Source organism: Hemiscyllium ocellatum, chromosome 8 (assembly GCF_020745735.1).
Source record: "Hemiscyllium ocellatum isolate sHemOce1 chromosome 8, sHemOce1.pat.X.cur, whole genome shotgun sequence".
Classification (NCBI taxonomy): Eukaryota; Metazoa; Chordata; class Chondrichthyes; order Orectolobiformes; family Hemiscylliidae; genus Hemiscyllium; species Hemiscyllium ocellatum.
In genome coordinates, this window is record NC_083408.1 from 96,898,772 (window position 1) to 96,915,944 (window position 17,173).

General features: G+C 40.0%; 1 protein-coding gene across 1 annotated transcript in view; it reads right to left on the reverse strand.

The window, feature by feature from the left end:
• si:dkey-288a3.2 (protein phosphatase 1 regulatory subunit 37) overlaps positions 1 to 17,173 on the reverse strand; it is a 97,461-nt gene that overhangs the window by 78,606 nt on the left and 1,682 nt on the right. The window contains exon 2 of the mRNA XM_060828996.1: positions 7,212 to 7,309. Coding sequence (XP_060684979.1) covers positions 7,212 to 7,309 — 98 coding nt within the window. The remainder of the gene's footprint in view (positions 1 to 7,211; positions 7,310 to 17,173) is intronic.

Below are 17,173 nucleotides of genomic sequence, written 5' to 3' on the forward strand. Positions count from 1 at the left end.
TTGTGTTATGCAAGGATCATGGTGTGGAGAAGAGTGGAAGACAAGTTGAGAATATGTGCAATCTGATGTGACATTGAAGCAGCTATTGCTTTACTTATTCCCAATTGAGTAGCCTTTTCTTTCATCAAAATGTGCAAAATTTGACTATAGGGAGAGGATGAACAGGCTAAGGCTGTTTTCCCTGGAGCATCGGAGGCTGAGGGGTGACCTTATAGAGGTTTATAAAATCATGAGGGGCATGGAAAGGATAAATAGTTAAAGATTTTCCCTGGGGTGGAGGAGTCCAGAATTAGAGGGCTAGGTTTAGGGTGAGAGGGGAAAGATATAAAAGACACCTAAGGGGCAACTTTTTCACACAGACAGTGGTACGTCTATGGAATGAGATGCCAGAGGAAGTAGTGGAGGCTGGTACAATTGCAACATTTAAAAGGCATCTGGATGGGTATATGAATAGGAAGGGTTTGGAGGAATATGGGTCAGGTGCTAGCAGGTGGGACTAGATTGCATGGTCGGCATGGACTAGTTGAACCAAAAGGTCTGTTTCCGTACTGTACATCTCTATGACTCTATGACTCTAATTTACCATTCTGATGAAGCAATGCGTTACATGTCATACATCACATCTAAATTAGCAAGACTTCTCTGGATAACTATGCTACAGCACTCAAAAGGTAAAATCTTTTTTGTGTTCTGCAAGATTCTGTTTTGTCTTAGCCAAGTGAAGTCTTTATGAGCTCAAGGTGAATACCATGTGTATCAGAATTGTGTTAAACATAATAATATGGATTTATTTTTCTTTCACACAGGAAATGTGGATAACAAAGTCTTATGTTTCTGATTTTAATGTTATTCCAGGTAACTCATGATGAAAGCAACATTTACTCAGCATCATTATTAACTCTGTCAATTCAAAAAAAAAATCAAGGAAAAGACAACTTAACAGTCAAGCTGCAAGGATGAAGAAAACCAAGATGGAATAAACCAAACAAGGAAGCAACTTATATTGAATTCCACAGTGACTACTTCAACCCTGATTATCTCATTAAACAAGGTGTTAATACTTCTCTTCAATCTGCAATCTGTATAATTTCATTTGAAATACAGTCTCTCCCAGCAGCTTTACTGTTTCTCATTTCACTTATTACATTATCTACTATTTTTTATCTCCCCAAAGATCCCACTCTTTAACTACTTGTGCTTAGCCTGTTATTGCCTAGTTCCCTCATTAGCACTTCCAAGTTAATATTAATACAGTGTGAACATTTTTTGTTACACTGAGCAATGAATTGACAGACAGTGGAGCAAGAAAACTGCTATTGGCTTGAATGTTCTTTTAAATCTACCCACAGTTTGTCAGGTTTTGTAAAGCGAATAAATAAAACTGCCTCGACCAGTTTTTGTTGGTAATAGGTGCATGATAGCCTGGCCATCCAATCAGATAATTTGAGAAGTGACCATTTTTCGTGCCAGGAGCTTCAAAAGATATGTCCTGAAATTAATATTTCAGAGCAAAATGCTATTTTCCTGCTGGCATTGATAGGCAAAACACAGCTCTGTGCATCATGGCATGAAAATATGTTTTAATTGGTTAGAATACTATGCATTTTCATGCTGCCAAATTAATCTTAATTCTTTTATTTGATTTTTCTTGCAGTAAGCATCAGATTGGCCTACACCTGGGTTAGAAGGCAACAGGTTGGAGCACTGAAAGTCTATCTAAATTTCAAGTGATTGTTGCCGGAATTACTTTCTTTTAATATAGAAGGATGCCTTACATTCACCTTGAATGTGTCCTCAAAAATGGGTCAGTACTTAGGCTGAATGCTAAGAAAAGGAAAGGGGTACACACTGGTGAAATCTTGAAAACTTAAAACTTACATAAACCATTATTCCACGCTTGGTATAGAAAACATCATGAACAAAGATCCACCTATTGCACATTATGGGGGATTAAATCTTATATTTTCTGAAGCTGTGTGTGACCATTTTGTGGATTCAAGCCGATAGAAGTCAAGGAGTAAATGATCCAACATGTCTCAGCACCAATACTCCATTGGTTCGGAGGTAAATCTGTGGAAGGTGGTTAAGATCAAAAGTGCTGAGCTCTTCCAACACATGTCATTCATGCAGTCAATAGAACAAAGAATATTTTGGAAGTGATGGGCATAAAGATGAGCAGTCACCAGACTTGAAATGTCAGCTCTGCTTTCTTCCCACAGATGCTGCCAGACAGGCTGAATTTCTCCAGTAATGTCTGTTTTTGATTTTGTTTCAGACCTCCAAAATCCACAGTTCAATGTTTTATTATCTTAGATTAAGTAAGATCATGTTTTAACATAAAAATTCAGTCCTTAGTTCTTCGCATTTAGTTTTTATTCTTTAGATCTTAGCTTATTGATAGTTTTATTTATTTATGCCTTTGGAGGAAAAGCACTTCATATGTTAAGAAGGTGTTTATATCAAATTGGAAAGAAATGGTGCACAGTAACTTAGTGTTTAGCACTGCTGCCTCACAGCACCAGAGTCCCAGGTTCAATTCCAACCTCGGGTGACCATCTGTGTGGAGTTGGCCATTTTCCCCGTGTCTGCATGGGTTTCCTCCGGGTGCTCCAGTTTCCTCCCATAGTCCAAAGATGTGCGGGTCAGGTGAATTGGCCAGGCTAAAATTGCCCATAGTGTTAGGTGCATTAGTCAGAGGGAAATAGGTCTGGGTCGGTTACTCTTCAGAGGGTCAGTGTGGACTAGTTGTGCTGAAGGGCCTGTTCCCACACTGTAGGGAATCTAATCTAATCTAATATGTCACTGAGATGCACTGATTTTCTAGAAATCAAGGGAGGTAAGATTAAATCAACTAATACAATTACAGACAAGAGAATGAATATGTTTACCAGTAGTGGAGGACTCAGAAAGAATGGATAGCAAATTTACAAAAATACTTTATTTTGAAGAGTAAAATGCTAAAATCATAAAAAGGTAATGCGATTAACTCTTTCATTCCAGCTCATGAGGACAGGAATGTATAAATTTAAGGGGAAAATTAGTAGTTACTAGATTATAAACCTTAAACCATTAAAAATACAAACAATCTAATGTTTCTAACTTGTCACTCATCTAAGGAATCTGAACTGAAATCAATTTAACCAATTTATATCAATCTCAGAGACTGCTGTCAATTGTAGTTATCAGCAAGCACTTAATATTGAATTATTGTGACACAATTGAACACCCTTTGCAACCTGCATTATTTATTTTGTCAATGATCCTTATTTAATTATTTGAATGCTGAATGCTTGATTATAATTGCTGTTAACTAATAATCTAATCCAAATCTAATGAATAATTGCTGATTGATGATTTTCTGTCTAATTCATTATTATGTGTGGAAAGAGTTAATTCATTCTGTATAGCTCATGACAGGATGTTGACAGTATGGGTTGTAAAATTATCAGATATGGTTGATGTAAAGCAGTTGAATGAATCAAATTTAGACACCATTAACTCCTAGGTATAAACTGAATGGTAAACCTAGATGGATCCTTGATGAGGAATTCAAATGGACTGGGATGGTTTGGAAGATGGGGGTGGGGAGGATACCCTGTAGGATTCATTTGATACCCTTGATGAATGTTTTTGTCAGGGTGTTAACTCCGATGTCCTTGCAGGTCCTCACTAAAGTTTCTGCCTGCTTTTACAGATGAATATTAAAGAGATCAGGGTGCTCAGCAAAAAAGAGTGAGCGGTTCTTTTTATGGGGAAGTGTGGGCTAAGGTCAGAAATGTTACAGAATGCAAAAGCAGGAAATTGTGGTAAGGAATGGCATGCAGCTTTGAAGTTCAGCTCAGAGTCAAACATTACATTGACATTGTATATGATTTGATAAGATTACATGTGTTACTAGGGAGAAGGTGTAATTGAGGATTAGGTGTTGACTTTCTGATTGGAGCTGTATTGTATCAGAATTGTGTGAAGGCCAGAAAGGATCATTATAATCTGTGGTAGGTTCAAAAGCATCTATTCCAATCCAACTGTAAAGAGCACAAAAGGTTTTTTTTTCCGATTTTCTACTCCCCTCAGTTCATGATTCCTGATGTGTTATTGTACTGAAGAAAAGAACCACCATGGCAAGGATAAATTAGCCCATATTTGAGAATTGACAGATGCCTCTTTTCATGTCAGCATGCGCTTTATCACTGGCAAATTTAGGCTACATGTTAACTGCAGACTGAAGACAGTCACTCTGTGGGATGAGTTCGCAACAGAATGAAAGCTAGCCATTATTCCATTTGCAGAAAATGTTCAAAACTGTCAGCAAATCAGGTAGCATTTGTGCACTGAACTTAAGAAAACTGGGGGAACTTTTTGATCCATGAACTCTGTCCAAAGGCCACATTTGTATTCATGACAGGAACTTCATTGTAATATCATGAATCCATTCTAATTAACAGGTCATAACTCAAAAACTAAGAGAAGTCAGTAAGCAAATTGGAGGTTGACTCACCCCTAAAATTATGCTGGGGTGGAGGGAGATTGCCCTCATTATATAAGCGACACCTAAGTTCCATCCCTTTATTTTTGCGTGTTTTTGCTAAAGGCAGAATCTCAGCTCATTATCTGCTGATGCCTTATCCTAAAGCTATCTCCTCTTGCAGTAATCCATCCACTGCCTTTCAGTCTCAGGGTCAGGTGAGCAAACAGAGAGGCCACTAGCTTACCCCACTAGCTGAGACCAAACACATGTGGTTGATATTATTCTGAACTGCATGTTAGCCACCTAGCCAACTGAGCTCACCGGACCCTTCCTATACCCATCACTACAAACAATAAAGTCAAAACAGTGATGTTAGTATCATAGTGCTCCTGATTATTTTTTTCTCAATAAGTATTAATCCACTTTTACAGGAATCATCGACTTAATTATCAACTACCTTCTCTTTGAGACCATTTCACGTATTGAGTATTGAGTCAGCCATGTCTCGGTTGATAATAATCTCAACTTTGGCGCTGAAGATTCTGATTTAGATTAGATTAGATTCCCTACAGTGTGGAAAGAGGCCCTTCAGCCCAACAAGTCCAACCAACCCTCCGCAGAGTAACCCACCCAGACCCATTTCCCTCTGACTAATGCACCTAACACTATGAGCAATTTAGAATGGCCAATTCATCTGAACTGGACATCTTTGGACTGTGGAAGGAAATCGGGGCACCCGGAGGAAACCTGTGCAGACATGGGGAGAATGTGCAACTCCACACAGACAGTCACCCAAGGCTGGAATTGAACCTGGGTCTCTGGCACTGTGAAGCAGCAGTGCTAACCACTGAGCCAACATGCTGCCCTAAGTGTAACACCAGGATTTCAAGTGTAACACCAAGACTTGAGCACAAAAATCAAAGTTGATGCTATAGTGGAATACTGAGAGAATTGATCAGAGATTCTGTCTTTCAGATAAGATATTGAACTATGGTCCATCTTTTTCCTCAGTTAGTCATAAAATATCCCAAGGCATTATTTTGAAGAAGCAAGATATTTGCGTCTTAGACAATGTTTGTTCTTCAACCAAAATCACGAAACAGATTCTCACATTACTCTTTATGGAAGCTTGCTGTGAGCAAACTGACTGCTGCATTTTGTATATATACACTTCAAAAGTATTTAATGTGCTATAAAACATTTTGGGATATCCCCAAAATGTCCAACACTTGGGTTGTGAAAGGTGCCATATAAATGTTTGTTTTTTTCCTTAAGGCTGCTATAAAGATTGGTGTCAGTTCCATTTTCTGTAAAGCCTTCTGCTCTCTAAGCTTTAAAATATTTTCCAATCAATGTAGGGCTACTTGACCTATTATTGACGACATAATTGTCAGTGGATTATACACCAATTTAACATAAGCCAACTTTACAAGAAACATAAACTGAGCAAGTCACTTTCTGAACTCTCATGCTGCAAGTACAGTGTCCAAAGGTACCAGGAGCAAGAAAATTGGTGGTAAAAATAGTTAAAAATAGCTCCAATTTATTCCACAATATCCATTTTTTTATAAATCTGCTTTACAGTGATAGCGAAGAAATATAACTTCAGAACTGGTTTCATGAATTTCAAGAAATAAAATTAAAATATGCATGGGCAATGACACACTTTTTAAAATCACAGGAAGCCCAATCACATTACACTATTTTAATGAGGAGACAGACAAATTACTGAAGTTGAGCAGAATCTTGGCTTTGTCAGTTGTCTCGTTCACTTGCTCAAAAGGTGGTGAGACAAACAAGCTGACACTTCAGAGAATGTTCCATGATATCTTCTTCTAATCACTTTAGAGGGCACCAGTGTGTCCTCCTCTAAGGCCAAATTCCCATGGTTAGAAGTTCCATTCAGCAGGAACTGCCTACCAATAAGACGGTGGCATTTCTCTCAGTCTACAGCATGACAGGGGAGGCCATAGTAAAAGAACAGCCAAGATTGTGAAGACCAAGTTCATTTGTTGGAGGAATGTGTGACTTCTGATGTTTTGGAATCTGGGGGACAGGAGCCATTGGGATCAAGGACAAGGATATAGTCTTCAACAGCCACCCCTCTCCCCTCTGTCCAGTCCCACAGTTATACAAAGTTAGTGCAGAGTGAGAGAGCCCTCTGTCACCCTGGCAGGCAAATTGTATTGGGTTGCCGGTCACATATGTCACCGTTCTCCCACGTGGAGCCTAAATAATTACAACCCAGGCAGAATTAGGCCCTTAAATAATTCTTAAGTGTCATGAATTAACCACTTAAGGGCCTCAATTGTGAGTGGCAAGGAAATGTGCCCACCCAGAACTTAATTCCAGTGGAGAGGGGGACTAGTGTTCCACCTAATCAAGTGAGCTTTCCACAACAAGACCCAACATCTCAGGGACTGGAAGATTCCGTATGTCACATAGATTAGTATGGTAAAAACAGAGGAGACGACCTGGGGGTTGCAGTGAAAGAGAGACTTACTAAGACTCTTGTAGAGATAGGAGGAAAACATTTTCGTATGCTACTTCTATGGTACTTTCACTCCACCCCCACCCCCTCTCATTTATCTCTCCACCCTGGAGGTTCCCCGTCTTTATTCCTGATGAAGGGCTTTTGCCCAAAACGTCGATTTTCCTGTTCCTCACATGCTGCCTGGCCTACTGTGCTTTTCCAGCACCACTTTAATCTAGACATAGATTAGTATGTCTGAACAAAGTTTACCTGCAGTTGTGTCAGCAATTTGTGAATAGGCTGTACACCAAGTTTCTCACAGCTTAATTTGTAGGATGCAATGATCTTATCCACTGTAAAACTGCCAGCTGCAACACAGAATAAATTGGATTAACAATTTGGTCATTCTTTAGTTAAAACTCACGCTAGACAGATAATGTAACAAGTTGACATCAGTACTGTAAAATCTTTGGTTTGATGTCAACTAAAGTACTTGCACTGTACTCTTCCTAGTTTTGTGTTGTAGCAGCCAACAGCAATGTAATTGTTCAGCTCATCTTAATTAAAATTACTTCCAACCTGGAACCACCTATTTACACTGCTTGAGTTGAACTGTTGTTCTACTGCTCCGGACAAAACTCTATGTACCATCATGCACCAAGTTCCTCTCTAATCATGTTAATATCTAGAGAATGTGGGCATCAGCATTGTCCAAATTGATCAGTGCAGAATCAACTCCAAATGAGTCAACACAGGGGATTTAAATCGATTCTAGGTAAATTTTAAAAGCAGTTCTATTGATCATACTTTCCTCAAAGCACATTTGGAAATTTTAGTTTCATGCTATACTGGAGATATACTGCTCCATGTGAATACTACCTCTATGAAATTTAATATTGCTTCTTTGAACTTGCAAGACAGTTTTAGCATTAAGAATTAGAATCTTTACAGCAATAGTAAAATTGCAACATAATTTGTCGTTCCCCTGACAAACAAGTATACAGTTTTGGATACTGTTGGGGGGATGAGTTTCCATGGGCATGCATTGGGGTGCAGGTTTCTGGCACAGAATCTGTCCTGTTGCACAGAAGGGAAGGGGAAGGGGGGGGGGGGAAATGGAGGAGAGTGTTAGTCACTGGGGACTCAATAGTTAGAGGGTCAGATAGAATGAAAGAAATTCATGGTTGGCATGTTGCCTTCCAGGTTCCAGGGTCTGTGATGTCTCGGATCGTGTTTTTGGGATCCTGAAGGGAGACGGTCACCAGCCCCAAATCATGGTCCACATAGGTACCAACGACATAGGTAGAAAGAGGGATAGGGATGTAAGGCAGGATTTCAGGGAGCTAGGGTGGAAGCTAAGAGCTAGAACAAACAGAGTTGTTATCTCTGGTTTGTTACCCGTGCCATGTGATAGTGAGGCGAGGAACAGGGACAGATGTCAGCTGAACACATCGCTGCAGGGATGGTGCAGGAGGGAAGGTTTCAGGTATATGGACAATTGGGGCTCATTCTGGGGAAGGTGGGACCTCTACAAACAGGCTAGTTTTCACTTGAACGAGAGGGGTACTGGATGGGAAATTTGCTGGTGCTATTCAGATGGATTTAAAATAGCTCAGCAGGGGGATATGAACCTGTGATGTAGTTCCAGTGCACAGGAGGATGTGAGTAGGGAGGACTGGGACAGGATTTCATTGTGACAGGAGTTTGCTGGCAGACAGCAAGCTTGTTTGAAGTGTGTCTACTTCAATGCCAGGAGTATCCGGAATAAGGTAAGTGAGCTTGCAGCATGGATAGATACCTGGGACTTCGATATTGTGGCCACTTCGGAAACATGGATGGAGCAGGGTCAGGAATGGATGTGCAGGTTTCAGGGTTTAGATCTTTCATTAAGATCAGGGAAGGTGGTAAAAGGGGGGAGGTGTGGCTTTGTTAGTCAAGGACTGTATAACGGTGGCTGAAAGAACTTTTGATGAGGGCTTGTCTAATGCGGTGGTATGGGCTGAAGTTAGAAACAGGAGAGGAGATGTCACCGCTAGGAGTTTTTTTTATAGGCCTCCACAAAGTTCCAGGCATGTGGAGGAGAGGATTGGCAAAACGATTCTGGGCAGGAGTGAAAGGAACAGGGTCATCATTATGGGAATCTTTAACTTCCCCAAAATTGACTAGAACTTATATAACTCTAGTACCTTTTGTCCAATGTATGCAGGAGGGTTTCCTGACACAGTATGTTGAAGGGCCGACAAGCGGGGCGGCCACACTGGATCTGGTACGTGGGAATGAACCAAGCCAGGTGTTTGATTTATTGGTAGGTGAGCACTTTGGAGAGAGTGACCACGTTTACTTTAGAGATGGAAAGGGATAGGTGCATGCCTCAAGTCTAGAGTTACAGATGGGGGAAGGACAATTATAATGCGAATAGGGCAGACTTCGGAGGCATAGAATGAGGTAGCAAAATGCAGGGCATGGGGACAATTGAAATGTGGAACTGATTTAAGGAACAGATATTGCGTGTCCTTGATAGGCATGTCCCTGTCAGACAGGGAGGAAGTGATAAGGTAAGGGAACATTGGTTTACGAAAAAAATTGTATCTCTTGTTAAGCGGAAGAAGGAGGTTTATGTGAAGTTGAGACAAGATGGTTCAGATGAGGCGAAGGAGAATTACAGATTAGCTAGGAAGAATTTAAAGAGACAGTTAAGAAGAGCAAGGAGGGGACATGAGCAGTCTTTAGCAGATAGAATAAAGGAGAACCCTAAAGCTTTCAAAAGATATGTGAGGAATAAAAGGATGACGAGGGTAGCAATAGGGCCAATCAAAGACAGTAGTGGGAAGTTGTGTGTGGGCCCTGTGGAGATCAGAGAGGGGCTAAATAAATATTTCTCATCTTTTCACTCAGGAAAAGGAGAATATTGCAGAGGAGAAGAATGAGATATAGGCTATTCGACTTAAAGGATTGATGATAGTAAGGAACAGATGTTATCAATTCTAGAAGATGTGGAAGTAGATAAGTTCCCTGGTTTGGATAGGATTCATCCAAGGATTCTCTGGGAAGCTAGGGAGGAGACAGTGGAGCCTTTGGCCTTGATTTTTGAGTCGTCATTATCTTCAGGTTTAGTACCAGAGGACTGGAGGATTGCAAATGTTGTGCCCTTGTTCAAGAAGGACAGTAGAGATGACCCAGGTAATTATAGACCAGTGAGCCTTACATCTGTTGTAGGAAAAGTTTTGGAAAGGATAACAAGCGATTGGATTTATAATCATCTAGCAAGCAACAGTTTGATTGGAGATCGTTAACATGGTTTCATCAAGGGCAGGTCGTGTCTCACAAACCTCTTTGAGTTTTTTGATAAGGTGACCAAGTATGTGGATGAGGGTAGAGCAGTTGACATGGTGTACATGGACTTTGATATGGTTCCACATGGTAGGCATTTGGAGAAAATGCAGAGGCATGGGATTAAGGGTGATTTAACAGTTTGGATTAGAAACTGGCTTTTTGTAAGAAGTCAGCGAGTGGTGATTGATGGAAAATATTCAGCCTGGAGTCTAGTTATTAGTGGTGTGCCACAAGGATCTGTTTTGGGACCACTGCTGTTTGTCATTTTTATAAATGACTTGGATGCAGGAAAAGGTGGATGGGTTAGTAAGTTTGCAGATAACACTAAATTCGGTGGATTAGTGGACAGTGTGGAAGAATGTTGCAAGTTGCAGGGCCACTTGGATAAACTGCAGAATTGGGCTGAGAGGTGTCAAATGGAGTTCAATGCAGATAAATGTAAGGTGATTCACTTTGGGAAGAATAACAGGAAGGCAGAGTACTGGGTCAATGGAAAGACTCTTGATAGTGTGGATGAGCAGACGGATCTTGGTGTCCATGTACACAGATCCCTGAAAGTTGCCACCCAGGTTGACAGTGCTGTTAAAGAAGGCGTACGGTGTGTTAGGTTTTATCGGTAGAGGGATTGAATTCCAGAGCCATGATGTCATGCTGCAACTACACAAAATGCTAATGTGGCCTCACTTGGAATATTGTGTACAATTCTGGTTACCCCATTACAGGAAGGATGTGGAAGCATTGAAAAGGTGCAGAGAAGAATTACCAGGATGTTACTGGGTCTGGAGGGAAGGTCTTATGAGGAAAGGCTGAGTGACATGGGTCTGTTCTCATTGGATAGAAGAAGGGGGATTTAATAGAGACATACAAGATGATCAGAGGATTAGATAGGGTGGACAGTAAGAGTCTCTTTCTAAGGATGATGACATCAGCTTGTATGAGGGGGCATTGCTGCAAATTGAGAGGTGACAGATTTAAGACAGATGTCAGAGGCAGACTCTTAACTCAGAGAGTGGTAAAGGTGTGGAATGTCCTGCTTGCCAATGTAGTTAACACAGCCACATTAGGGACACTTAAACAGTCCTTGTAGAAGAGTATGGATAATGATGGGATAGTGCAGGGGGATGAGCTTGGATTAGTTCACAGGTCGGCGCAATTTCGAAGGCTGAATGGCCTGTTCTGCGCTGTATTTTTCAATGTTCTAAATGCAACATTAAAAGTTTGTGTAAACAGCTGGAAAGACTCAGTATATCAAAAACATAAGTTGCTCAGAAACTGTGCAGGCCTGGCAGCATCTGTGGAAAGAAACTAAAGTTATCATTTCGGGTGCAGTAACCCTTCTTCAGAAAATATTTGTAACGATAAGTGGAAACAAATCCCAAACAGAGAGAAACACAGTGGGACAAAGGAGTGGGTAAAAGTCAGTCTGGGGGAATGAAGAGCTGTTAATGGGGTCTGTTAGTAGCTGTCAATGGGTTGTGTGTGGTAGCAGCCCAAGTGATGAAAAGGCATAGTATGAGGAGGTTATGCTAAATAAGCGGGAGAAGGCGTCTCAAGCCCCACAATTTATGAACTCAATTTTAAGTCCAGAAGGCTGTTGAGTTCCCAAACAGAAAATGAGGTGTTAGATAAAGCTTCCAAGCAATTCTTTTCCCAGTAATTTCTGTTTTGTTTCTGATTTCCAGCATCTGCAGTTCTTTCCTTTTTTTTAATTCAATACATCGGTTTGCAGCCTGGCTCACCCCCAAGAAATGAGCTAGGATAACTTATAGTTGACATTCTTTTGGTAGTAGGATTGCAGGGGTGATAATGCCTACCAGTAAAACTACAAGTGAAGACTTCAAATTATGTGATAAAGAAAGGAATAAAAAAAAGCACAATTATCAGGTACCGAAGTACCTCTGTTTTATGAACATTTCCAAAACATCACATGTAACAGTATTATATTAGAGTAGCTGAGATGATCAAATTCCATTTCTCATTAGTTTCTGTAAAGTCTAACATTGTTTTGAAGGTCACATTCCCTAAGTCTGTTCATTTCACCATGATGGTGAATCCATATGAAAAGTAAAACTTAAAAAGAAAGACAATTCTAAGTTGTTTTAATTTAATGACAAGCTAATGCATGTTGAGGATAAAATATATATTCTGCTCAAAGCAAGCAATAAGAGAGCAGCAAAGTTGCATACCTTACATTGTACATTTTAACAATTTCTATTGATTTCAGTGGGAAAGAAAAGGTATTGTGAATCTCTGCTGTAGCAGATTACCTCAACAAACTAATTAGTCCATTACTTTCATAACATACCCTGATTATATTGTTACGTTAACAATCCTATCAAGGGGAGCTAAAGTAAACCCCAGCATTGGAGTAATTCCTTTCATTACAGTACATTACACACTCACAAGGGGACCACAACCTTAATTATACATTTAATTTAGAAATACATTTTATGAGAAAACTGAGATACACCATGTAAATGGAATGATTTGGTCGGAAGTTCCCTTTAGTCCATAAACATGAGTCTCTTTCTTTCTTAAATAATTCATGAGTTTGGAAACAGCTGCAAAACAGGAATGTTATCTTCTCATCTTTCTTAAGGAACTTCTGAGTCAGTATTTAAAAAAAGTTAGAAAAATGGAACTTGGTTCAATGTTCAGCCAACATTCAGTAATAGTGTAATTTTGTGCAATTTGGGAGTCAAGCATTTTTCCCTTATGATGCCATGGTAAACGTTCCATTACATAGCATAAAATCATCTTGTAAAATAATTGAGAGCTAAGCTCCAATGGTCTTATAACAAAGATAGACTTATAACTAAAATTATATAATGAGGATGGGAGTAATTGGGAATACTTTAATTTAGAAGTTAATTTACAAATATGCATATTTATCAATTAGTGCGCTGAGTTTTGATTTAATTGTACTGAATTAATAAATTAATAAATGCCCAGATTTATAGATGAATAAATTAAGCAAATTGGTTTCTGATTAATTTTCTAAATTATTTAATCTCTAAACTATTTAATGCTGGTTATGAAATTGTTTTATACACCATGAAACCATAAGACTTTTGAAATCAAAGTTGTTCAGCCTTATATTATGGGTTTCTAGATCTCAAATCCCTGAGTGCATATTGCTACAAATTGCAGAGAATGGAACACCATTACTGCTGATCATGGACTAGGAGGAACGCTCATGCTGCAGGATGTTTCTTTTTAGTTCCACAGAGTTTCCACATCAACAGTCCCTGGTCAGGTACAGCATGGCATTGATTCAGAATGAAAATTGCTAAACAAGTCATGTAAAGCTGTTGTAACTCTTCAGAAGAATGTCACTTACCATGTCAAATTGGTTAGCCTCATGGAAGTTATGTCGTAGATTCAGAGTTGTACAACATGGAACCAGACCCTTTGGTCCAACTAATCCACGCCAACCATATTCCAAAACTAAACTAGTCCCACTTGCCTGCGTTTGTCCTGTATCCCACCAAACCCTTCCTATTCATGAGCTTATCCAAATGTCTTATAAATGTCGTAATTGTACTCGCATCCACCACTTCCTCCGACAGTCCATTCCACATATAAACCACTGTGTATAGGAAGTTGTCCCACATTTAAAAAAAAAATTTTCTCCTTTCGCATTAAAAAATGCTCCCTAGTTTGAACTCCCCGGCCCTAGGGAAAAGACCCTTGCTATACACCTTACTTACTGCCCCCGTTATTCTGACATTGCTAACTTAGTGCCTGTTTACAGGGCAGCTTTGTGCTTTCTTCCATATGAATTTAAGATCAGACAAACTCAGGGTCCTCCGAGAGGTTATCCAGTCCATAACCAAAATCCTAAAAGGAAGGGAAATTCCAGATTTGATCAACAGCTTATGAAGAATTAGCTCATATGATCCAAGAGGTATAAGGCAATGGCCAGAAAAGAAGAGAAGAGCTAGACCAGAAGTCAGCAGTGGTGGCAATCAACCATTGATGAGTATTATCGTCCACCTTGGAAATTCCGTGTCATTGGTTTTATGGGTCCTTGTGTGGCTGATGGGATCAATACTAGAGCTACATCAATCTCCTGGAAGATGATTTCCAAGAGATTGACTTGTGCCATAGCCTTGATGTCACTGGCATTCCTTTTCCTAGTTCCTTTTCAGTAACTCCTCCTGCCAAAGGGTGTTCCTCTAAGTAGATGCCTTGTGCAGGACATGTTTTTACATGGGAATGCTACTTGAACGTCAGCAAATACATGGTCTTTGACAGAAGGCAGATCCAATAATGTTCTTCATGGAAGAAAACTATCATCCTTACTTGGTCTGGGCTACATGTGACTCCAGACCCACAGCAATGTGGTTGGCTCTTAACTGCCTTCTGGGCAACGAGGGATGGGCAATAAATACTGGTCTAGCCAGTGATGTTCTCCTCCCTTGAACAAATAAAAATAAATCCAGGTTACTTCTTTGAATTGAATCCTTACAGTGTGCAAGCAGACTATTCAGCCCATCAAGTCCATACAACCCCTCCAAAGAGAAGTCCACATAGACCCACCCCCCTATCTTATCCCTTAACCCTGCAATTCCCATCACTAATGCACCTAGCCTGCACATCCTGGACACTATGGGCAATTTAGCAGGGCCAATCCACCTAACAGGCACATTTTTGGGGGTATGGGAGGAAACTGGAGCACCCAGAGAAAATCTATGCAGACACTGGGGGAACGTGCAAAATCTACATAGACAGCGGCTCATGGGTGGAATCAATCCCAGGCCACTGGTGCTGTGAGACAGTAGTGTCGATCGCTTCGATAAATGGGGATCTCACTACTACTGCAAACTTCATCTGCCGGGTTATAGCTGTCGCTATTAGATGAGTATCTTCCACCTGGATCACCAATGGGACGGACTTGCACTTTGTCTGGTTCCTGTCCTCTGACATTACCATTATAGGTGGCCCTGCTAGGACTGCTAGGTTCCCCCCAGTTATGGAGGAGAAAATTGGTTACAACAACAATTTATATTCACACAGTGCCTTTAATGTAACAAAACAGTCCGAATGGCTTCACAGGAGAATATACAAAGCAAAGTATGCCACAGAGCCATGTCAGGAGGTCTTAGGTCAGAGAATCAAAAGCTTGGATAAAGTGGTATGATTTAAGAAAGTTAAAAATCACACAACACCAGGTTATAGTCCAACAGGTTTAATTGGAAGCACACTAGCTTTCTGAGCGACGCCCCTTCATCAATCACCTGATGAAGGAGCCTCCCTCCGAAAGCTAGTGTGCTTCCAATTAAACCTGTTGGACTATAACCTGGTGTTGTGTGATTTTTAATTTTGTACACCCCAGTCCAACACCGGCATCTCCAAATCATGACTTAAGACAAGATTTCAAAGAGAAAAATGAGCCAGAAAGAGAAAATGTGTGGGGAAAGAGGTCCAGAGTCTACGGCCCAAGTAACTGAAGGCACAGACACAAATAACGGAGTTGTTATACTTGGAAATGCACAAGAGACCAGAGTTTGAGGAGTGAAGGTACTTCAAAAATACAAAGGGAAGGACAGGAGAAAGAATTCCTGGAGAAAATGACCCATTAGCCTGAAAAGGAAATGCCCAAAAACAGCACATTCCTGTTACAGCACAGAAAGAAACTGCCCTAACATTCTGTCAGAGCTGAAACAAAGGACACAAAGGTTAAGAGTACTTAATTGAATCGCTGTACCACCAATACCCTTTGTCAAGATTTCACATAATTTCTGCAGTTTTGCAATGTTGTTATTATGAAAGAATATTTGATGCAGAGTTAACAGTTATTACTTTGATTATACAAGTCTCATTATAATAGTTATTTATCACAGTCTAAGTGGAGGTTTAGTTGATGTGGTGGTACACAGAAGATCTTAATGCACAAGATGGATTTTAATTTTATGATGATTGTATGTATTATAATTTTTCAGTGTTTTACAGCACTGTAGTGTAGCTTTGAGATTGCTTACTGTTTTACCATATGTTTAAATGCTTATTTATATTTTTCAGAGCAAATCAGTGTTGATTCCTTGTCTGTTGATATTGTTTTTATTTCATTAGAAAAATATTATGGGTGAAATTTTCCTTTCCCTGGTGTGGTGTGGGAAATGGAAAGAAAGTTGAGAAAATATATGAAAAACGTTAGCATCTTGGCATTGGGAAGAAGTTTTGCAATTTTATCCTTAGGTTTTAAATGATGACTTCAGAATCTCACCAGTAAACAGTCTCTAACTTGTTTCCATTGTATTTGAACAAAATGCAAAGAACAGGCCCTTTGGCCTAACAACACTGTGCTGACACATGATGCCCTTCTAAACTAAAAACCTTTTGCCTCTATGCTGTCCATATCCCTCCATTCATTTAACTGTCAAGATGCCTCTTAAACGTTACTATTGCATCTGCCTCCACTACCTCTTCTGGTGGTGCATTGCAGGCACTTAACACCCTCTGTGTAAAAAAGATGCTTCTCACATCTACTTTAAATGTAACTGTTTTTACCTTAATCCTATATCTCCTAGTAAAATGACATCTCTAATCTGGGAACAAAGACTCTATCAATTCTATCCATGCCTCTCATAATTTTGTAAATTTTTCTCAGGTAATCCCTCATTTACATCTCATTACTAGCCTGACTTCCATTTATTTCTACACCATTTCTAAATCTCTTTTCCTTTCCTGAAAAACTAGATGCCACATATTCCTGATACAAAATCAAAATGGGTTAGGGTTAGGTGGGTGCGATTCGCTGATTTTTTTGCACCGACCATTGTCCAGCAGTTTATGTCGTACACTGCCTCACACACTCCAATGCCACGATTCCCCCTCAATCATACATCCACATACAATGGCAATGCTTCACCACATCACCATGACCACTCTTGGAC